We start from the raw sequence: 24092 nt of genomic DNA on the forward strand, positions 1-24092 counted from the left end.
TTGTGGGTTTTTTTTTTTTTTTTGGGGGGGTGTGTGTGTACGTGGCTATTGTGAATTCCTGAATTGCTTTCATGGTTTCTTTCTGGGCAATTCATTATTCATATAGAAAAATTACTGATTTTTGTATGCTTATTTTTGTATTTTGCTACTTTGCAGAATTCACTTAGCAGTTTGAATAGTTTTGGTTGAATCTTCAGGTGTTTCTATAAAGAATCATATCATCTGCAAACAGTGACAATTTCACTTCCTCTTTTCCTATTTGTTTGCCTTGTATTTCTTTCTCTTGCCTAATTGCTCTGGCTAAAATTTTTAATTGAGTAAGATTGTTGAGAATGGACACCTTTCTCTTGTTCGGAATATAGAATACTTTCGTTTTTGTTCTCATTCAGAATGATGTTGTGTGTGGGTTGGTCATATGTAGACTGATTTTCAGAATAAGGATGTTAAAATATCTATAGGTATTCCAAACTCGAAAAAAAAAAATGAAATCTGAAACACTTCTGATTCTGAACATAAGGAATACTTAACTTGTATAATTTGAGACCATTACATCTTAGAATTTCTTAACTTCTTTTGAAAGTTGTGACTGTATATTATTTTATATGCTAGAAAAATGCACTTCCCTTTCCTGTCTTTAAAACTCGTAACATTTTGGAAAATTGCCATGACAGGGGAGACAGAAGGAATATGAATTGTTGAGTTAGAAAGGTAGTAGAGGGAAGTGCACGTAATTAGGATCTTATACCTACGCTCTATAACCAAGCTAATCTAGAAGTATTAAACTTTATAGAATAAAATTGTGTTTGTTTTATTTAAGGTTTGTTGTCAGTATAGTCAATTTTTTTATTCAAAATAAGTTGGTAATATATGTGGCCAGCAGGTTAATTTGAGTTCTCATTCTGTCATTCTGTTACCTTTATTTATAGTTAAGTTGCCTTCTAAAGGATTCATGTTTTCTGTTAGAATGTTGAAGAATTTTCTGTTTTTATTAGGAAACTTGAGATGGAAGCAAAGAGAAAACAAGAAGAAGAGGAGAGAAAGAAAAGGGAAGATGATGAAAAACGTATTCAAGTATGTACTCAGTGACTGAATTTCTATCAAAATAGAATCTACTAAGCTATAAAAGAAGTGAAAACGAAATCTTGATTTGCTAAATAAGCTGTCACTGGTTTGTCCCATAGGTTAGAGGCAGCTTCTGAAGTTGTTATAGAATAAGACTTTTAAGCCAGGGGAGTGAGTTCAAATCTAGGCTGTGTCGCTAACAGATTGTGGCACTGTACACATTACAATGAGGGATGGTATAGGCTGCAGTTTCTGTAGAGTGTGGATACATAGTAGCTGTGAGTGTTGAATGAGTTAACACATGTTGAAACATTTAGAACAGTGCCTCATTCAATAAATAATAGTGTTGCTGTTACACCTAGGGGAAAGTCCGAAATACATTCACTTAAAACATAGTTCTTATATTTTAAAAGACTATTTTTGTAACTGTAGAGATACTGGTAATAGTAGATTAGGTTAAGGTATGCACTCTACTCTCAGTTTTTTTTAGCAATCAAACATATCCTTTATTCTCACAATAAGGCCCAAATTTATTGTTCCTTTAGGACAAAAAAGAGGCCCAAATTGTAAATCCAACAGAAACATTATGGATTAAGCATTGGAGTGGTCTACACAGCAATTCTCTTGAAAAAAGAATAAAAAGAAAAAAGGGCAAGAGAAAGAAGAGAATGAAAAGTGACGCACAGTCTAATATTAATGAGAAATCTTGAAACTCTACTATTAAATGTGCTACATTATAATAAAGAGATTTACAAATAGATCTCAGAGGAAATCAAATGAGTCCTCACTAGATTTCAATGTAAAGAGAAAACTGATTCTTGACAGAACAGGCATCATACAATGGTGGCAAAATCAATAAACACTTTAAAATATGAGACAAGGATAAATCCTGGTTCTACTTGAAAACATGCTTTCTATCCTTGTTTATATCTTGGACAATATGCAAATTGCAATGGGAAACAAGATAGATAAAATCTAAACACTTTCAAATGTATCATTTCACATGTTTTTCATCCCAGCATTGGGAAAAAAGAAGTTGGAACATTCTAAGATGAAAGTCACCTGTTACACCTATCCAGTTAAATAAGTACCTGTCTCACTATAAAATGTAGAGCATGTTGAAAGTCACAATCAAAAAGACACACAAAGGGCTGGCACCGTCGCTTAAGTGGTACAAAATCTGGGCAGCAAGCATGTGGTGCTGAATCCAAATTGCAGTTCCACATACAAGGAAATTCTTAAGCCACCCCTTCCAGCACTTAAGCAAGTCTATTGATGCAGGATTCCATGTGGCTGTCTTTATTGGCTGGCACCAGAATAAGAATAAAGACTGTTCTAGAGAAAAAATGTAGACATACATACTCCACAGATCTCTCTAAGTATTTATAAGCCAATTGCCAGTGGCTCAGGCCTATAACCTTAGTACTTGAGAGGGTAGCCACATATGATTGGAGGTCATCCTAGGCAAAGAGTTCACAGGCCCTTGCTCCAAAATAACTAGGAGAAAACAGACTGGATGTGATGTGCAGCTTGGAGATACAGTCCTTTCCCTGGAAGCAAAAGCCATCAGTCACGTCTTCTCCTCACATCATTTTTCATTATTTATTTGGAGAAAAGAAGGTGATATGGCATGCTGTAACAAAACTTACACTAACTGGGCAGTGTCACGAGCGTGAGAATGGAGTTCCTTCAGGTTTCTAAAAGGAAGCAGGATAATAATAGTGTTGCTGTTACACCAGATATACATTCACTTAAAACATAGTTCTTAGGTTTTAAAAGACTATTTTTGTAACTGTAGAGATACTGGTACTAGTAGATTAGGTTAAGGTATGCGCTCTACTCTCAGTTTTTAAAAAGACTTATGACTGGAAATAATTGATGATGTATTCACGTTTCTGTTTGCCTGGACTTTTTACATCATTATAAGCATAACCAGGGAGGTGGCCCAAACAATGTATACACGTGTAAGTAAATGTAAAAATGATAAAATGAGAGAGAGAGAGAGACAGAACAAAGAAAAGAAAGAAAGAAAGAAAAGAAAAGAAAGAAAAAGCATAACTAACACTTTAAAGTCATGACATCTGCTGTCAGTGTGGGTGTTAATTTGACACCTAGGGACTCATGTTTCCGGTACTTACACTGTCCTTATTGAGTGGTAGAGTTGTGTTTCTTCTACCTTCTTTTGGTTCTGTGAAAGTGAAGCATAAATAATATAGAAGAAAACTAGATAGCATCTGATGTCCTCAATGCAGAGAAACTAAAGCAGAAACTTTAAAGTGGCAGAGGCCAACAGGAGAAGGGAACCAGGAACTAGAGAAAAGGTGAGATCAAAAAGAATTAACCTAGAAGGTAACACACACGCACAGGAAATCAATGTGAGTCAATGCCCTGTATAGCTATCCTTATCTCAACCAGCAAAAACCCTTGTTCCTTTCTATTATGGCTTATACTCTCTCTACAACAAAATTAGAGATAAGGGCAAAATAGTTTCTGCCTGGTAGTGAGGGGGTGGGGGGAGGGGGGAAGAAAGTACCCAAACATTGTATGCACATATGAATAAAAGAAATTAAAAAACAAGAAAACTGAGACTGAAGAGGTTTGGGGCTAAACTGTATATTCCTTAGGCAAGAACTTGCGTGGACTATGAAACTTTCCCTTTGTTTGAAGTTATAATTGGAATGATCACTTAAGAAGCGAAGAGCTAAATGTCTCTGTGCTCGGCAGGCTGAAGTGGAGGCGCAGCTGGCCCGGCAGCGGGAGGAGGAGTCCCAGCAGCAGGCAGTTCTGGAGCAGGAGCGCAGGGACCGGGAGCTGGCACTGCGCATCGTCCAGAGTGAATCTGAGCTCATCAGCGATGAGGGCCAGGGTGACCCGGCGCTCCGGAGGTACGGAGCCCCTGCGTGGGCGGTGGCACCCTCTCGTTTGCTTTCTTCTCTCTGCTTCTCATTTTCATATGAAAGGGGACAGGGAAAGTCGTATTACTTAGGTTCTAGGATGTTTGAAGGAAAATTATTTTTAAACTATCTGGATCCACTTTTAACCAAATGACTGAAATGATTTTCCATCAAATCGTTGAACTGTTGGAAAATTAAAACAAAACTTCAGTTAATGAATACTGTGTTAAGAAAACAGATCAACTTTTCCTCTAAAATTTTCTAAGATATATCGGGTAGACATCTAGTTTCTAAATGCTTGTCATTAAACACAAAGTAGTGACTGTTATAATGCAGTTTTATATACTTGATTTTAAGATATTTTTACTTTCCTAATGCAGTCCTTTTTTTTTTTTTTTTAGTATATCTTATATCTTAAAATTTATCCTCCAAAGTCTTAGAATAAATGGGTTTTCTTTCCAAGAAGGAAGGTTAATCATCTTGAAATATTTTGACTCCCCATATTTCTGAATATTTCTAATACTGTAATGCAGTGTGGAGGAATTTGGAAGATCTTAGTATTTTGCAAGAAGTTATAGAAAGGTTTTAGTATTTTTCATTTAATATTTTAGACTATAGAAACATTAGTTATTTTGATTATTTATTTGTAAAAACAAAGCAAAACTTTTTTATAAAGTTCCTTTCCATGTTGGTACCTATGCTGTCTGTATACTGAAAGGCACACAGATCCATGAAACCTTGCTTTTCAGAACATGGAAACAGTTTATGACAAAAATAAATAGTGACCACTAGATGGAGCTATTTCCTTATGAAAGTGAAAAAAACCTGGGTTCAAATTGCAATGCAGATTGTTAAGATTTCATTTAGCTGAAAACAAAAGGTAGGAGAGAGAAGGGATTAAGTTGGCCTGCACACACTTTTCTACCAAGTGTTTTTTAAAGATGTTCTGAAGTCTGAATTACATATGAAAGTATATTATGTTGTTAATGAAATGAATAGGGCTGGGCAAACCAAAGGTGTAATTATTAAGCTCTTGGGTCTGTGCCCAGTATTTGGGCTGTTTATTAACATCTCACTTCAATAAAAATATTTTGGCCTCACTATGGCTTTTATAAATGCAGACTGGCCTCAGTCTGTTCTTCCACCTGTGTTTTTTGGAGTGGCTGGGAGCCTTTGTGTATAACTGGGTAGCAGCTAGGTCAAGCTTTTAGTGAATTGGGCTCTTACAGCTGCTATTCCTGATGTCTTAGCAGAAGTATTACAGTTTGAAAAGTAGGATGCATTGTGGCTGAAGTCCATTTCTTAGGTACTTGTTAATGGAGTCATTATTGGCACTCATTGCGAAGCTTTACATTTAAGCATTTAAAATATTAACTTGTATTCAGCGCCATTCCTCTTGCTGTGGACATGCCACTGGCTGTATGCAGACTTTTTCCTGTCTTCAGGAAGGTACACATCATATAGCATTAATGTTCGCTGAGAAAGGGTGGATATTTAGGACCTTTCGTGTAGGTGGCAGGTTACCTGTGATTTAAGTTAAGTAGAATTAGCTACACAATGGGAACCACTATTAAGTAGTGAGGTATCCAAGCCAGCGTGACTTGAAAGGCAGAATTGTTAGCTTTACTCTGCCGTGGGCGAGCCCTGGGAATGGGTGCCCTCCTTTGGATGCCCTTTCAGATCCTTCTGCCAGCCCGCTTCCTTGACCCCCCAGGTCCTCTGAGACCCTTCCATTTTCATGGTTATTGCATACTCCGTACTACAGACATTACAACTTCATTGTGGATGATGATCTGTATAGACCATCCATGTCTTGACAGTCTCATCCTATTTGGTAGACTGCAACTCAGTGTTTTTGGGTATTTATTTTGCCTTTGTCAGCACTGAATTTTTTTTTTCTATAACTCATTTGTGAGTGATAGTCTCTAGGTAAGCCTGATCTTAAGATATAGTACAGAAATGTTGTTCTTGGGTTCTGTGATGTGTTGACAATATATAGAAATGGATTCTGCCACAATAAACAATTTGAAGTTATTTTTTCCAGCTTGAATTCCTGCCAAGTAACTTCTAAGTAGAGATGTTTTTACATATGTTTTAAAATGTAATCTCAATAAATTGCACATGATTTTTGATGCAAAGTGATGATTTTAATTGCCTGAAATTGTAATATCCACATTTCCACTAACAATAAATCTTACAAATTATAAATTTTCCAATCTAGATGTATTTGCTCTTTACCTTTATTGGGATCCTTTAATTTGTTCTTTTGCATTTCTCTTAATGAAAATTCCAAGTGATCTCGTGTAGATTAAAGATAATCAAAGTCTTAAAATCAATGCGTAAATAATTGGAACCAAATTTACAGTTCAGATTTTTATAATTCAGAGTTGGTGATGCTATTAACGAAAATCCATTCTTTTCACAGAAATGATGGAACAAGACCCAAAATGACACCGTATGTCATTTCCTTTTGTCTTTTTAAAAAAATAGGTGGTGTATACTATTTGGAGAGAAGTAGTTTCTTACTTACAGTAAATTTTAAATTGTTTCCTTTTATTAAAAGAGGATGAGATAACTCATTATTTTTCATGCCTGGGGAAAATGTTTAATGCTCCCTTTTGATGCTCAATCATAGAGTTTATGATTTGGTTTCCTTTTTTCTGTTGTCTTTGTCTAAACTCTAGTGCCAGTTTGTTTTATGTGTTTTTAACTCCCCGTTAATTTACGTATTTATAGGAGCGAGTGTACATGAATAAATAAGAATAAATGAAATATTTGGCTATCAATATATGGTTAATTCTACTAATATTTTAAGTAGATCATGATCTGAAGTTATGTGTATAATGTCAGTGTCTCCACAGAGAGAGAGATTCCTAGTAACACTTGGAAAATGAATATGTTTAGTATATATATGTAAGATATTTTGGAAGATATGTATAAAAGCCAAATTCTAACAGCTTTAAGGACTCCAGCTATAACCTTTATAGTGATAGTGCTCTTCTCTATCAGACTTTAGTACCAATAATACTGTACAAATGATGTAACCTATGTAAGTAATTCTTTCCAAAAATATCTGTAAAGGAGAAATAAAATGACAGTCACTTGTAATAAAACATTTATTTTAGATGAGAATGCATAGTTGCAGCAGAGAGAAAATCAAGTGATCAGATGATTTTCTATGCAATCAGCATGAATGCATAGGAGAAATTTAAATTGATATAGGAATGTTGTCTGAGAAACTCAAACGCCATGAAATTGTGAACAATTCTTTTTAAATTTAGAGAGTTCAGTACAGTCTCCTCTTAATTATACAATATTTACATCCCTAGAAAAATTCTTAATTAAAACTCTGCGAAATATGTTGTTTACATGTAAAACTTTGTATTTGCATATGTGTTTTTCACTATTATATATCTGGCAGACAATTCTTCTTGTGAAGGGCATTTGGAATTCCTGATTTCACACCTCAACACATGCTAGGAGAGCACACCTACAATATATTTTTACCTCAGTGCCACCAAAAACTTACAAAGTGTCTCTGAATGGGTACTGTTTGCCTCCCAAAGTAATTAGAACAATTACTTTGTTGTATTTGCAATATAGTTTAGTAAAATCAGAAAGAAAAAAGCACCTAGATGCTGGGACCATTTCTGCCTAATGAATTTGGTGTAATGTGTTTGGTGAAGGTCAGGTGTATCCCGATGAGAGGGGGTGAGGTAAATATCAATCTGTAGAGATTGCCATCCATTGTAGTGATGGAACCTACAGAAAGTCTTTGTATAATCATCAGGCCACATGGTAAAGAGATTTGAAAAGGCACTTGATTCCTATGAAACATGCTCTGTGAGAACAAATGGAGGAAGCTTTAGGAGTAAAGAGATGGTAATAATAGACAGGAACCTTGAAATGGGGTGATAATAGAAATAAAAATACTGACCAAAATCATACTGAGTTTGAAAGATAGAAAATTCTGAGAAACCACTAACTTAGAGAGATTCCTCAAAAGATAATTTTTATTAGATGGTATTTGTGTCCTTTATTTTGTATTTTTTGCTCTTCCTAATCAGTTTCAAAAGGTTAACTTTCCTCTGGCCATGCTTACTTGGATAGACCTCCGTCAGTATCTAGTGGTAGCCAGTATTCATTCCAAGAACAGGGTCTCAGGGCTTAGCAGTGTCCAGGAACCTGCTCTGCAGCAAACATACCCACCTTCTTTTCTCATGATGTTTGCTGATTTGTAAGGTTTTGAGGTTACCAGAACTGGATGAACAGAACAAATGAGAAAATGATTATGAAGGAAAAGAGCGAAGGGCAGGAAAATGAATTAATGAAATTAATAAGGTGTTGATGAATACACAATGAAATTTCCATTCTATTTCACAGAATTAAATCCTGAGAAAAGTTAAACTCCCCTGGGTAATAAAACAAAAACAGGTTTTTGCTTTGGGCAGTATTTATCTTTGGAATGTCAGAATGATTCAGGTCTTTCATTCAACAAGTGCTTGTATTGCTTTCCTGTTCCTTTTTTCTTAAACATACTTTGATTTAGTATTGTAGAGCTTGCTTTGAATACATTAGGTTCTTAAACTCTGGCACTAAAATATATCCACATGGTTTACCACCACCTTGTCTAATTAGTATTTACTCAGCATGTCTAGTGCAATAGTCCTTGTATAGAATCCATGCCCTGCTAACTTTCCTGCATGTATTTAGAACATGCTACTTATATTCTTTATATAAAAAATATCAAGGAAGCGTGTCTTTGATGAGATTTTTATCTTGAAGTTTCTATGCAAAAATGTGTTCAAATAACTTTAACTGGATTTAAACAAAATTTTTACCATGTTTTATGACAAGATTTGTTGAAAAGTAGATCACAGACTTACAAAGTAAAATAATTGTGAATAGTGAATGAATTAGTAATCATATTGAAAATATAAATTTTAATTGTAATTTTGGATGTTCTAGGCAATTTATGTAGTGTGCCTTGTATATAATTATGTTGTATTATCATTTTTCTTATAGGGAACAAATGGCCAATGAAATGTCAGAATTTTTGAGTAGGTTAGTGCAGTGTGTTTGGGGAAATAAGTGTTCACCACACAGATCACATTTTAAAATTACTCATGATTGTTTGGACTAGAACCTGTTCTATGAATAGCCCACTCTTTCCATGTAAACTTTCTGAGGAAAAAAAATGTTGTCTCCCCTTCACCTCATCTGAACACGGAAAAGATGAAGAGCAACATTCCTCTCAATTGATGTTTCTCAATGAGAATGCAATTGCAATTTGAATGAGGCAGTTCCTTGTCCTTTTGGTTACTGGCCACTCATTCTTGGTGGGGGAATCCCCCCCCCCCCATCCGACAAAACAACCATTTTGTCACTTTCCTTGTGAGGTGCTGCCCCTAGTGTGGGGACCGCTGTGCCCAGCTGAAGGAAGAGTGTGGCTTCTTTGGGGCTTTGTCTCATTTAAAAACCATTGGCACAAATTGAGCCCCCAAAGAATCTTAACTTCCCAGCAGGATCTGGTCCATTACTTTCATGAACAGATGTGAATCAATAACATTTTAATCAACTTCCAAGTTACAAAGTTAATCAGAAGTGTTAAATTAATATATATATATTTTTAAAATATCACAGTTTTGCTACTACTTTATGTATTGTTTACCTGATTGTCTTTATAATAAGTCTAATAATCAATAAATCACGCCTTTATTTCACTGTCCAGAGATGAGGGGAGGGGCACGTTGAATGCATTGTGTTCATGTAATTCTTCTAACACCAGATGTATTTTCAAGTAGGCACATTTAACTTGAAGTAATATGAATGAAAAAACCAGTGTTAAGATTATGTTTTAAGAGTTAATGATGATTTGAACTCAATTTATGTCGTAGAAGTATCAAAACACACCTATATATGTTCTAATGTCTTATATTCTGAAACTATATTATGAAATACATTATATATTATATATATTTTATGAAACTATATTATATAAATAAACTTTCTCTTTCAAAAGAAAAGAAAATAACAAAATCCATAGGAATTTTCAGTAGCTCTTTTAGAAAGATTCCTGGAAGATAAAGGGAAAAATGAGTATATTTTTTGGTTAGTTGATTAGGTATTAATTTAGTGACATAGAAAAGAATGTTTGAATAAATATTAAAGTGTAATTTATTGTTAAGGGAAACAGAGGATCCTTGTGATGCCCAGCTACATGGAGCAGCCAGTCTTTCATGCAGATGTAGTTGGTTGCAGAATAAAAAAGCTTTATGGAAGATTGCTGGTCATACAGCTTCTGAAAAATAAAGATTCTTTAGGGAACCTAGAACAGGTCTTAACCAGAAGACTGAATGGTCACATTTATTCTTTGGCTAGCCATCTATGTAAGACAGTAACTATGTTGAACAATTTTAGTGTGAAATATGCTGATTTTTATTCTCTAAAATGAAAACATAACATAGGCCTTTTAAAGAGGCAAAGATACCTTATTTGCTTCATTATCAGCTGACTGTTGACAGAGTACTTTTCTTTACCTCAGGAAGAAAGTCACATATTTTTAAATACCATTTCCCATTAACATTAGTCCATTCATGTTCAGTGTCTATATCTTGACCATTTGGCAGGATTGCTGTTATCTTTCAAAACATAAAATGGCAAGAAAACATGTGCTTATTTTTGTGTAGTGCATGTTTATCATGTCTAAGTAAATATTTTCCAGGTGAAAAGTGATAAGGGAGAATTTACTTGTTTGATACCCAAGAAGCAGTATTTTAGCTCTTCGATATTGAGTTACTTTAGTATCTGTGCCTCCTTCTTTTCATGTCTTGCATCTTATGTTTCAACTCTTGCTTTGCTACATTGAGTTTAAAAGGCTTCCAGCTTGATTCTGAGTGTCTGCCATGTGCAAAGTATAATCTTTTCTGAAAAATAATGCTCATTATTACATAAAAATTGTTCAGATACTTCTGATTAATGATCTTAAACTTATTAATTTATATAAATATCAACTCTTAGCCAGCACGGTGGCCTACCCTATAATCCCAGAACTCCAGAGGCTGAGGCAGGATTGTGAGTTCAAGGACAGCCTGGACTACATAGCAAGACTGTGTCCAAAAACAAAACAGCAAAATAAATAAGATTCCCAAGTCTTAAGCCCTCAGTAGCACTGCTATGCAAAAGTTGTGTTTATCCATTTTATTGAGCACTTTAGATTTTTCAGTTTCCTTTTCCTCATGCAAATGTTCTCCTAAATGGGTCAAGACAAACTCTTGTGCCCTTTGAAATCTCATGTTATCTGCCCCATCATCTAAAATCTCTTCCTGCAATATTCTGGTCATTGTATTGTGACTCACCAAGCCTAGAATGTCTGCTTGTGGAAGTTTTCTTAGTATTCCCAGGCTCCAGCAATCCTTTCAGCCATCTTTAATTCTTTGGAGTACTGGTTGCAGTTTGGTCACTCACCTGTGGATCATGTAAACATCCAGATGCTCAGGGATGTTCCAGGCCATCTGTGGCTTTCAGTAGTCTGCAGCATGTACTGGGCTGCCTCCTGGCTCATAAACAAACCATTTGTGTCCTGCTAATCATCTTTCAAGTCTGTTGAGGAGTTCTTTCTTGATTTTGAAAAACACATATTTTATACTTATATAAAATATATATACATATATATTTTAAACCTTATTCATATAGCCATCAGTAAGAACATTGAAAATTAATTGACTTGGTCATCTTTTGATGTACTTTTTTAAAAAACGGTGGTGTAGCTTGAACCTAGGGCCTTGTGCATGTCTGGCAGGTGTTCTATCACTGACCTACAGCCCTATCCCTAGTACATAGTCTTAAATCTCACCTGCCAAAGATAAAAAAACAATTATATGTTTTTCTAGTAGGTACCAGTTTTCAAACTTACGTATACTTTCTCGCCTCTTTAGTCAATGTTTCACTCATGTTTCTAGTTTAAATATGTAAAAATTTATACTAATTACAGAGGTCCTGCTGTACAAGCCACCAAGGCAGCTGCTGGTACCAAGAAACACGATCTTAGTAAGTGGAAATACGCAGAACTTCGTGACACCATCAACACTTCTTGCGGTAAGTGTATGGAGAGGATGAAAAATAGGAATGGTCCATTCTGACAGATAAAACAGTAAATACCTAGGCGGGGTGGTATGCAGGTATAAATAAACAAGAATTTAATATAAATATTAAGTTAGCTTAAGCCAGTCTCTTTGTTACTCTCACAGCATTCAGGATACTCTGACTAGGAATGAAAGCATCATCATCTGGCAGAATTTCTCACAATGTATAATTATAAACAAAAAATGTGCTGCAGTTAAATCGGGCTTATATGTGAGGGCACTGACTTTATTCTATTTTCAACTTTTCTGATTCAGTTTCTTTATATGCAGAAGGTGTAATTAGTTCAGGGTCCTGTATGAAACAAATGACATAAGATAGTAATAATGTTTGAAAAAATGCTCTGTAAATATGAAAGAAAATATTACACAATGCTCATCATTATGAGTAATTAAATTTTTGTTTAGTACTATTAAGTTAAAAACAAAAACCTCATTTAATATGTATCTGTTTATGCCACAGAATAATTATGTTAGATGAATAAATAAAAGGATGTTAATTTTTTTTTTGTGGCTCTTTCTGTATAATCAATAGATATTGAGCTCTTGGCAGCTTGCAGAGAAGAATTTCATAGGAGACTAAAAGTGTATCATGCTTGGAAATCTAAGAACAAGAAGAGAAATACTGAAACAGAGCAACGTGCTCCAAAGTCTGTTACTGACTATGGTAAAAACAAATCTGTACTTTTGAATGTTCCAAAGTATATTTATATAAATGTATGTAACTATACATAAGACATTGGGTAAAATATCCAATATAATTTTTCTCTTATTGTACACCGTGATCCATTGAACCTGATACAACTTTGATGGTCTATCTTTTATAACATTATTTCTGCTAACTATATCTTTAAATTTGTATTCATTATGATATATTGAATACAATTGTTAAACTCTACAGGTAAGAATTTTCTTGTCTGTACTGAAGAAGTTGTATAATACTCATGTAAATATATTGTTTCCAGACAAATACACACACATACATCAAGATTACATGTGAAATGTAAAGATTACATATAAAATAGTCATTTTATACTTCCTAAACAGAAGCTTGTTTAATCCTTATTTTCTAAATTTTTCCTTATTTTAAAGTTTAATGTAGTTCTCTGTTTTAGACTATTTCCCTAAAATATTCAAATACTACTTTTTTTTTTTTTTTTTTTTTTTAGTATATAGGCATACATACCTTCTAGTTTCTCTCAGAGTAGGATTATAGCCTAGCAAGCAAGGAATTGGTTTGTGTGTTTCATTAACATTCTCTTTTCTTTAAAAAAAGGTTTACTGAAAACATTCTTTTATAATACTGTCAAAATTTGAGAGTGAGAAACGTTACCTTTGTTCAGACTAGAGTTTTGCCTAGACCAGGATTTGATTTTTTACTGGGATCTTGTTATGCAAAAGGCTAAGTGTATACTTGAAATTGGAAAATAAAGCAGGATAGATCGAAACTAGTAAAAGCAGCATAAGCTTTAACATTAACTGAGAACACTTGTGATGTATGAGCTGTAACTTCAATCTCCAAAACAATAATTGGAATTTCATTTGTCAACTTATTGCTTTTATACTGGCGTAAATTATTAGCTGAATTCCTGTTCATGTCAAGTTGACAGAGGGTTTATTTATTTGTTTTTAAGGGATGTATTCTTAATGCATGATCAAGTTTACTTAGACATGAGCTCTTGGAGGTTTTGTTTTTCTCATCATGTTCCAAGTAAATAAAAGCAATATTGGAATAAAGTCAGTTAAATGGTGGAATTTTAATATTGCTAAGTTGTTGCAAAGAATATATTGAGGGCAATATCGTTTTAATAAGGAGTATGTTAGTGCCAGTGATTGCTCATGGATTGTTAATCAGGCAGAATATCCCACTCCAGGGACATTGGGAGAGGGCTGCAGCTCAGAAATGGCAGGTGTCAGACACACTGAACATGGTAACCATCACATTCTCTTTGTGCTTAAACCCTTTCTCAGTGTTATGAAGATGATAGAATGATTCCATTACCTGTTCATTATCTGTATATTAAGTTTCTGCCACAAGTTATCTATTTTTATAAAAAAAATAGGAACGAGTTATTCTTTTTAGCTGTCATCTTTTTAGCTGTAAATGTTTAAATGATTACCTTTAGTCTGACAGGCTTTCATTCTGTTCTACTTCAAAATTTATATGTCTGAGTGAGTGCACTTCTTAAAACAAAAAGAAATTAATATATTATTTGGCACATAGGTTTTAAATGAATATATAAATATTTCATGTATTTTTAAACAAAACTTTGATGCCATGGTTTATCTAGCTTTGCCTCCAAAGGTGCAAATAATAGTGGCTCACCTTGTTAATTCAAGTGCTATTTCTGTTCCTGATTTATTTGTGAGAACAAAAAACTAGATTAGGAGACTGAGATTGGGAGGATCACAATTTGAGGTCAGCATAGGCAAAAGGTTAAGCAAGAGCCTTTCTCAACCAATACCTAGATGCGATGGAGCACACCTGTCATCTCAGGTTATGTGGGAGCCTGAGATTGGATCAAGATTCCAGGCCAGCCTGAGCCAAAAAAAAAAAATGTTTGTGAAACTCCATCTTAATGGAAAACTGTGTGGTGGGACACAGCTATGGTGGGAAGCATAAGCAGAAGGATCAGGTTGAGAGTGGCCTAGGCAAAAAGTGAAACCTTACTTCCAAAATAACCAGGGCAAAAAGGGCTGGAGCTGTGGCTCAAATGGTAGAGTGCCTATGCAGCAAGTTTGAAGCCCTGACTTCAAACCCTAATACCACCCCCCAAAAAAGAAAAATTTCTGAGTCCCATCCAGGTATATGAGTAAATTCAGGAATTTTATGTGAACACAGTCCATATATATTTAGCTTTCAGATAATTTGGTCATGAGCTATTTTCAGGATAAAATTTAACTTCTCTGAGAAGTACTTATATTGCTTTTGTCTGTAATTTTTTTCCTCATATAAAATTCAACCTTGACACAAGAGCATAGCTGATAGAAACACAGAGGACATTGAGATGTTTAATGTAAAAGTTCAGTGAAGAAAATTCTGTACTTAGGTGGTTTCCAAATGGGGCAACTAAACAACCCTGTAAAAGGAGTTGCTACATGGTGTAAAATTTAAAAGGATTAGAAATTAGGAATTTGAGAACATAAAGTGTTAAAAATTTATGATTAACAGAAATGTAACTTGATATTATTGACTGTAAGACTAATGCATTGACAACTCATGGTAATTTTCCGTAAGAGTGAGCAAGAAGCCTCAGACCCTTTACCTAACACTGTGTGCACAAGCATGCTGTCATCTCATTCATTGCAGACAGATTTTCCAGAAATGATTTGGGGGCAGTGGCAAATAACCCAGTAAATATGTATGATACTTAGTTGCTTAAAACAGTGATTTTGAAAATAGTTTCATTGTTCCTAAAATAAAAGTGGCATGAATTTATGATTTACAAAAATTTGAGGAAATTAAGATATACTAGTGTATAAACAATGCACTGTGTCTGTTGTCATCGTGTTAGGTTTTTGTTTGAATATCACTGAGTCCCAAAATTATAAGTGAAATATAATTTTTAAACTTTGGTCCTTTTCACCTGTGTCTCAAACAGAGTATCCTAAAACATCATGAATCAAAGTAGCTTTTTTCTTCCCCAAATCATAATGCAGTACCTTCTTGTAGGTAATTCCAAGAAGAATTTGGCTTAGGGTTAGGACTTTTACTTGTTATTTACGACCTCAATTGATGGGATGGATTTGTAAATTAGAAAAATGCTCATTTAACAGTTTTGGCATTTTTATCTTTTCTTCAACATAAAATATTTATTCACAGATTTTGCACCATTTTTGAACAATTCACGTAAGTCAATGGTTGGTAACTCATGAGCTAACTGGAGGATGGGTTAAAATACTTTATAAAGTACTAACTTCTGTTAAACACTGTTTTGCTACAATTTTAAATGGAATTGTAGTACATTAAAGTTGGTTTATCTATGTTAAGATGTGTGTTTCAACTTGAGATGATGCATTTATTTGGATCATTCCAAAATATATATACAGAACAAAAATTAACCAGATTTTTCTGTTCTTTTATCAAATTGCTTCCATTTAAAAAATTATATTACACTACGAACATATACAATTCTCATTGTAGCAAAACTCTATCTTAATATAGCAGCTAATCTTTTAGAAGAAAGACTAACTTCTAGGCGCTGGTTCCAAATGCTGTGTTTTCAAGCATCATGCTGGTAGCTGCATTTCTATCCAAAGAGATTTGAGGGTTTTTGTTGGAGTGGGGATTCTTCTTGGTGTTGGTTTTTCTTGAAGGTTAGCAAAGATTTATTTAGCAAAGCAAAACAGTGAGAAATGGAAAGGGAGAAAGAAGCACACCCCAATTTGCAGGAGATAGGAGCAAGAGGCCCCCAAATGGCAGTCTATGTCCTGCATATATTTATATTTTCTGAGCCGGGCAATTCCAGCCCAAACCCTTGCCTAGACACATGTTTTCATTACCCAGCAACCCTTGATCATTTTGCTAAGTTCCTAAGCATGGAGACAATTGGGTTTAGGGTAGGTCTGTTACTACCCCAAATATGGAGATAAAGGGTAGAGCATTTTGCAGTTTCATTTTTGGTGAAATTTTATTTTTGTATGGTATGTGTACAAGTTTAATAATGATATCTCCTAATGCGAAGAGATGATTTTGTTACCTTTATATCTTCCTATGATGTCTGTTGTTCTGTACATTTAGATGCTTTGAGTTAATTTAGTATATAGTAAAATTTTCTAGAACTAATTGAGCAGTAATGATTCAGATACAATGTCATCCTCATTTACTATCTAGTTGGGTATGATTTTTTAAAGTGCTTTGAATAATTTATAGAGCTGTGTTTGAAACTTATTTCACACTTTGAAGATAATGCAATTGAATGTGAAGGAAAATTGCTTAGAAAATTAGTTTCAAGCTTTTAATGTCTGTATTTTTTAACTTCTCCAGGTAGATATTAGTTTTCAGCCTTCTTCAACAATTCAGTTCTTCTAGTCATAGAAAAGACTACCAAATACTTTTGTTTGGTTTCCTAAGTTTACTCAATGTATAAAGTTACAGGAGACTTATTTTAGAAGGGAAAAAGTAGGTTAATTAATGGCTGATAGCAGTAGAGTAGTAAATTTCCGATTAAACATTAAATTGTAATTTACTTGTAAAGATATAGGAAAGGAATTTTTTGTTTGTTTTTGACCCTTTCACAGGTGTTAGTGTATTTTCTGCAGAGTGAGTAATGTTTAAAACTTAAAGTATAATCACGGCCTGAAGTACTATTGGGGAAATAGGAGCAAAAGAATAAATAAGCACATCTCTGTTCATATGCTGAGGTGAAGCGGTGTTTAGTCACTAACAAAACTGCTGGCTTTTCTTTTATTCAGAGGCATATGAAGCTTTGCTAACTGCTTTTTTGCTTTCTCTGGTTTGCAAAACAGTAAATTCAGCTGCTATAAACCTTTTGCTGTTTTTTCGTATAAAAAGTAGAGTGAAGAGTATTTTCATCCTTTCAGTATTTGTAAGTTCTTACAAAAGCCATGTGGCTGTTCTTGATTTTTATATTATGCATATTGTATAGATACATATTTTTTCCCCTGATGTACTTTGATTTTCATACTGAGATTCTCAGAAGTACAGTAAATGGTTGGTCTACTTTTAAAGTTGTAAATATAAAGCATATTAAACAAGCTTATCAAAATTGTGCTGCTAAAGGTATAAAGTTATTGCTCCAGGAGAGTGTTAAATTTGCAGATAAAATAAAAGGCCTAATTCTTTAGTAATGAAAACTGAACAAGGAAGGAAAGATTGATATGAGTGCAGTGCTTAGTATCAGCAGAAAAGCAAGCCTTTTTCTTTCCTCTTGGCTAGGAGAATCAAATATTATACCCTTTTTACTTATTTCAGTGGATTTTATTCCAAGAGAAATCTGATTTTGAAGTAAATATTTCAGAGAAAGTTTATACTTACAGATACAGGTGTTTTTGGTTTGAATTTTTTTGTCAAAACCTGTCTAAATATTATTTATATCTATTATCCTGGCCTTTTAAAATTTCCGAATCAGTTGGCCGAAGAGAATATTTTTATATGGCTTCTACTTTTAAATTAACAAATGTCTAGCTTCCAGATTTTAAAAAATTACTGTTTATTTTGTTTTATTTTAAATAGTCCAATAAAAGTTATCCTGCAACTTACATTTAAAATATTTTGAGGAAAATATAAATCTAGTAAATAATACTAGTTTGCTCTCCCTGACATGTGAGTTTATTGCAGATTACTAATAATGGTCATTTGTGGGAATCTACTAGGGTTTTACTGTGGTTGTTGGTGGGGGGGGGTGGTGTGTGTGTGTTTGCGCACATTGTCAAAGAACATATTCAGGGAAAGACAGTTCTAAGAAATCACCTCTGAATTGCATTCATTTAGAGACAATTAATGTCTGTACTTTAAGCTCACTATTAGGAGCCTCTCTTCTTACCTTTTCAGGTACATTTTAGGAGCAAAGTCTGTTGTTTTCCCTCAGGCTGCTGGTGTAACTTTCCTTGTTCTGTGTTACACATAGCTCAGCAGAACCCTGCAGCTCAGCTTCCTGCCAGGCAGCAGGAGATTGAGATGAACCGGCAGCAGCGCTTCTTCCGCATCCCATTCATCCGCCCTGCTGACCAGTACAAAGACCCCCAGAACAAGAAAAAAGGCTGGTGGTATGCCCACTTTGATGGACCCTGGATTGCCCGGCAAATGGAGCTGCATCCCGACAAGCCACCCATCCTTCTTGTGGCTGGTGTGTATGATTCACATGAAAAAATTACAGAATAAAGGAGTATAAACCCTTCTATATAACATTCTAATATATAATGAAATAAGCCACTGATTTCAGAGTTGAATGATGGAGTAAATCACACTTCTCATTAATTGAAGATTAACTGATTAATAAAGTACAAATGCTTGTGTTATGTCCTTGTAGATCACATTGAAATTTGTCCAAAGAAACTTTGTTCATGTTTGATTATATCCATTGTCTAGTAATAGCTTGAGGACATGTAGCATTTTTATTAAACTTGATGACTTGTTTGATGAACTGGGGTGGGGGGGTTATAAATTTCAAAAGGGTTCTTAGTGGGGGACAGATTTGTTTCTGCAAATTTATTAAGCAAATTTCTATCATAGAGAAGATACAAGTTTTAAAAAGCCCTCACATCTATGAAAATGGGTAGGTTTTCCAGGAGTGAAGCTCATACATATAAATGTGAAAAGTGACATGGCAATTTTCTGATGTCTCTTCTGTGTAGGTAAGGATGACATGGAGATGTGTGAGCTGAATCTTGAAGAGACTGGCCTGACTCGAAAGCGGGGTGCGGAGATTCTGCCCAGGCAGTTTGAAGAGATCTGGGAGCGCTGTGGAGGCATCCAGTACTTGCAGAATGCTATTGAGAGCAGACAGGCTCGGCCCACGTATGCCACAGCCATGCTGCAGAGCCTGCTGAAGTAGATGTTGCACAGGAGCCTTGTGGCGAGGAGCCCTGGCCGTGTTACTAGGTAGGGAGTGTGCCCAACAGAGTTAACCCTTCTCGCTTGTCTTAGAATAATTCCTTATGCAAAGTGAACAGGTTTTATTAATCATGGCTTTTTGAATTTGTTTAAGGTTAATTAAGGTTGTGGTAGTGAATTTGGGATCTAAAAATTATTTTCCTGTACCCAGCTGTAACCCGTACACCTCTCATTATGCTAATGTTTGTTATACTTGGACAGATTGTAGCATCTCTCATTCTTTACCAACAGACTACCTTAAGTCCATCATGAATGTTCTCAAGGAAAAGAGAAATTGTTTTTAAAGGATGACACAGAACCTTATAACTGGAATAATGAAGCCTTAGCTTAAGTTTCTTACAAGAGTTAAGGTACTAAATGATCAAATCCCTGCTGTATATTTTGTCTACTTTCTCAGAAATTAATGGAAATTTCCATCTTTGATGGAAATTCTGGTTTTGCCCCCTCCCCTTTGCAGCATGTCTCCGTTTGGGTAAAGCAATTCTCCCTAAGTTCTGGAATTCTGGAGAGAGCCTTGATGTATGTCATGTGACAAAGGAGGCATTAACGGTATCTGTCCATCCAGCACACGTTTGGTTTTCTTTTCTGTCCAGTTGTGTGGTGTATCAGAATGTTACTTTGATATTTCATGGACAAATAAAGGAAATTCAGATAGTTTAAATGCCTCAAAGTTTTGAGATAAGTTTTGTTTTATTTAGAAAGGGAAACAGAAGTGGCACTATGTCTTAACTGGACTGAACTGAAATATTCTTTCAACTGCATCTCAGTTTCAATTTTTGTATCAGAATCTTGTCCAAGTTGTTTCATATGATTTAAGCTGGTGTTGTTCTGCTTCAAGCATCTCTCTCTCTCTCTCTCTCTCTCTCTCTCTCTTTTTCATTCCTGGTGTCTTTTTTGGACTTTGAGATTTTGGTAATTTTAGAGCTGTTTTATAAACTTTTGAGCCCTTGTACTTCGTAATTGCTTGTTTCATGTTACTGATAATTTTTTAAAAGTTTTCTTTGTGTGCTGTTAGTCTTGATCAAACATCAGCAGGTTTAAGCCTAATATGTATGACTTTCATATTAGGAATTTAGAGAAAAAAAATACATCAAGGAGTTAATGTTGACATCCTAAGGAGTCTTATTTGTATTTCAGAATAAAATTAGAAAGTAAAATTATTCTCTGTACTTTCTCTCTAATTTTTAAATACCCAAACCTTTGAAATGAAATTTCAGTGAATTTTTTTCCTAGAAAGAATACCTCAGTTAGGAAAATATTTCTCAGCTGATTAATGTTTGGAAGCCACAGACACTGTTTTCAGAACTGCCTCTCTCATAATGTCTTAGTACAGATATTTATTTATTATGATTCTGTGCAAATGATTACCTTGTGTTAAGAACAGTCTGTGCTGTTAATTGAGCATATGAATGTGATTATCTTTGGAGACTGTATTACTGCTTAGACTCACCCACCCTTGGGTCATTTGGTCCTGTGATTGGTGACAGAAGGTGCAGTTACTGAAATAAATGACCTGTTCTCTCTGTTCCATCTCTGCCTTTAATTGGTGTTTTTATTTGTGTAGGGTAGTGAATGATAAGCTTTATTTCCTAGCCAGTAATGAATAAAGTCCTTGAAAAAATAAGCAACCAATTTAATTTTTAATGACTTGTCCTTTTAGTACTGTTTTCTAAGGTACTTTTATATACTGCCTAGTATGTGAATAGGCATCAAATGGAAAATTAGTCAAAAAGGTTAAAAATATTATAATGAGAGACTTTACTGTTTTCACAAATTTGTAAGAAGTATGTGACAGCAAAGCATTATTATAAATCTTCTTAGTTTTTGACTCTGCTGATTAATCATAAACCCTGATGTTTCTAATTATACCACCCAACTGTCCTAGAACTTATCTATTTAAAATCGTCTCCTGAGTTAATTTTGCCCTCCAAGAGAACTGCCCTAATTCAAACAGTCTTAGAGTAACCTACATGCAGTAGATGTGCACACACAAAGAAGATGGTGGCTACAGCATTTTTGGACCCAGCAGCCTGTTAGGGGAGAGACAGAAACGGTGTTCTACTAACCATGTTCATTATTGAACCTATAAGAGCTAGGTGAAAACTGTAGGAGCTGAAAGTTAATTAACTCCTATTTTAATCAGCCATTTTAATTGAGATTTAAAATTAAAAGTTTAAGCCAATATACTGTATATAAAGAACTAATCTTCTCCTAATGCTTGTCTCATCAGTTCTTAGTGCTCATTGTCAACACTAGTTCCTTCCATAGTGTATGCTTTGCAAAGATAGGCATACAGAAAATCTTAAAAAGAAAGGAATAATATTTTCACATTCAATTCAATTATAACGTAATCCCTCATCCCACCAGCACAATTGAGACATGTATTATGAGATACGACTTCTCACTGAGAGCAGGAAGTTTCTGTAAGAGAACACGGAGTTTTCTTAGTTGTAAAGTTGGGGAGATGACACCAACTCAGAGGATTTATACAAGTATGAAATAAAATGACTTAGGAACATAAGCCTGCACAAAAAAACATTGTTACTCTCACTTGGCTTCTGTAACGACTTTTTATAGGTCATTCTTCCCAGCAACACTATGAACCCTTTTGTTCTATAGGCAACCAAGTAAAGATCTTAAGGAGGAAAAAAATAGGTGATGTTTGTGAAAGGTTAAACAATAGAAACTTGTAGACAGAAGAATAATACAAGCTTGTTATTTGTAGAGCTTTATCAATTGGATTGTTTTGCAGTGCTGGGGATTGAACGTGGAGCCTCCCATGTAGTAGGCACGTGTTCTACCACTGAACCACATTCCCCAGCCTCTAATGGGATATTTTTGAAAGATATTTTCACTCACAGGTTATTACTGTGGTTCTCAGGGGACCCAAATATGTAGATCTTTGGTTTCTTTGTTTGAAGTAGATTAACAGTACTTGGATCAGCAGAATATTCAGTAACACAAAGTTTAGTGATAGACCTACTTTCCTTACATGAAAGAGGTAACAAAAACCCAGAGAGGTCAAGTAATTTAGATCTAGACCATGAAAAAGATAGAAAGGCTTTGCTCTAATCACGTAGCAAAAATCATCAAAGCAAATTTTTAGCAGCTTCCTAAGGTTTTACGTAGGGTTACTTCTCTGTCACTCGCATCTTCCAGAGGTGTGTCAGATTTCCCATCCCTGTTCATTATTGCCAATGATAAACAAGTACTGGGAGTTTTAATTTCTCTCAGGTATACTTACAAGGGTGAGGACTGGGCAGAGGATATCTAAAAATGAGAACAGAGACAAGTGGAGGGAGTAGAATAATGAAAGAGAAGAGAAGTGTTAGGAGGGAGCAAAGTCATGTCCCTATGCAGATGCTATACCCTCTTTGGGAAACACTGATGCATTTTAGGCAACAAAACGTGGCTGAGTTTTAGACTGAATTGCACATAACATAAAAGCAGTACTGTGGTTTTAAAGTTGGATCATGCTACATTTTAGCATGTAGGAGTGGTGCTGCTACATGGGGTGGCCAGCAGTAAGTTGGCGTTGTGTGAATGAGCCTCACGGAAGGGCAAGGTGGAGATATTTTAAAAGGGAAGTACAACCTACCTGTGTGAGGACCACATCTTCGAATCCAGTTAAGTTCAGATCAGCTCACTCTTTCCCCATCACTAACCTCTAATATGTGAGGTAAGTTTAGTTGTCTCAGAAGTTTTTTCAAGAGGTAATCAGGAAAAATGAATGCATGTTCAAAAGAGAACAAACTTTAATCCTAATTTGTACCAATGTAGAAACTCATCTTCAAATGATAAATAGACTTATTAATTGGCCACTTCTCTTTTCACTTCTGAAAATTTGTCTATTTGCAATTGTTAATTTTTCCTCATTTCATGAAAAATGTATAATTCTTTCCTAAAATACTGGTGTACTGCAAATATAATAAATGCTTTCTCTGTGGAACTTCTTGCATCTTGTGCTTTTAATATAGTTATAGTTTATAAATATTACACTTATTGGCCATTCAGATGGAATAAGTTGGGAAAATCTGGAATGCTGAATTTTATCCAGTCTCCAGGCCCAGACACTGCCCTAGCTCTGCTAGGCAGCTAAAAGAAGAGGCGAGGGACTCAAGGGGATTTAAACTTCCTTGAACCTTGGTGCCAAATTCCAATGTGATTTCCACCCCAGGGAATGGGCCAGGACTGTGTGGGAGCCCCTACTACCCATTTTACCTAGATTGGAGGCACACCAAATCTTGGCTGCCTTTCCCCCAGGTCCTTACTAATCTGTTTATGAGAAGACACAGGATGTAAAAACTGGGGCTCTAAAGTGGACTCTTCCCAAATGCTTTGAATATAACTGGTCTGGATAGCCTAATCTATGCTCCTTGGTCTGGAACCTGCCATGCTCCTGGTGGGTCCTCTGAGAAT

General features: G+C 35.0%; 1 protein-coding gene across 10 annotated transcripts in view; it reads left to right on the top strand.

Annotated features, from left to right (window-relative positions):
- Myo6 (myosin VI) overlaps nt 1–21203 on the top strand; it is a 143265-nt gene extending 122062 nt beyond the window's left edge. For 3 of the 10 annotated variants that reach the window (XM_074079497.1, XM_074079492.1, XM_074079503.1), the window contains 10 exons: nt 993–1071; nt 3787–3947; nt 6001–6027; nt 6382–6411; nt 8982–9020; nt 11950–12053; nt 12633–12764; nt 15921–15947; nt 18688–18906; nt 19415–21203. In XM_074079497.1, the coding sequence (XP_073935598.1) occupies nt 993–1071; nt 3787–3947; nt 6001–6027; nt 6382–6411; nt 8982–9020; nt 11950–12053; nt 12633–12764; nt 15921–15947; nt 18688–18906; nt 19415–19614 (1018 nt within the window). In that variant the 3' untranslated portion in view covers nt 19615–21203. The remainder of the gene's footprint in view (nt 1–992; nt 1072–3786; nt 3948–6000; nt 6028–6381; nt 6412–8981; nt 9021–11949; nt 12054–12632; nt 12765–15920; nt 15948–18687; nt 18907–19414) is intronic. The other 7 variants (XM_074079506.1, XM_074079514.1, XM_074079505.1 and 4 more) reach the window with 7 other exon arrangements.
- The last annotated feature ends 2889 nt before the right edge of the window (nt 21204–24092 follow it).

Source organism: Castor canadensis, chromosome 1 (assembly GCF_047511655.1).
Source record: "Castor canadensis chromosome 1, mCasCan1.hap1v2, whole genome shotgun sequence".
NCBI lineage: Eukaryota > Metazoa > Chordata > Mammalia > Rodentia > Castoridae > Castor > Castor canadensis.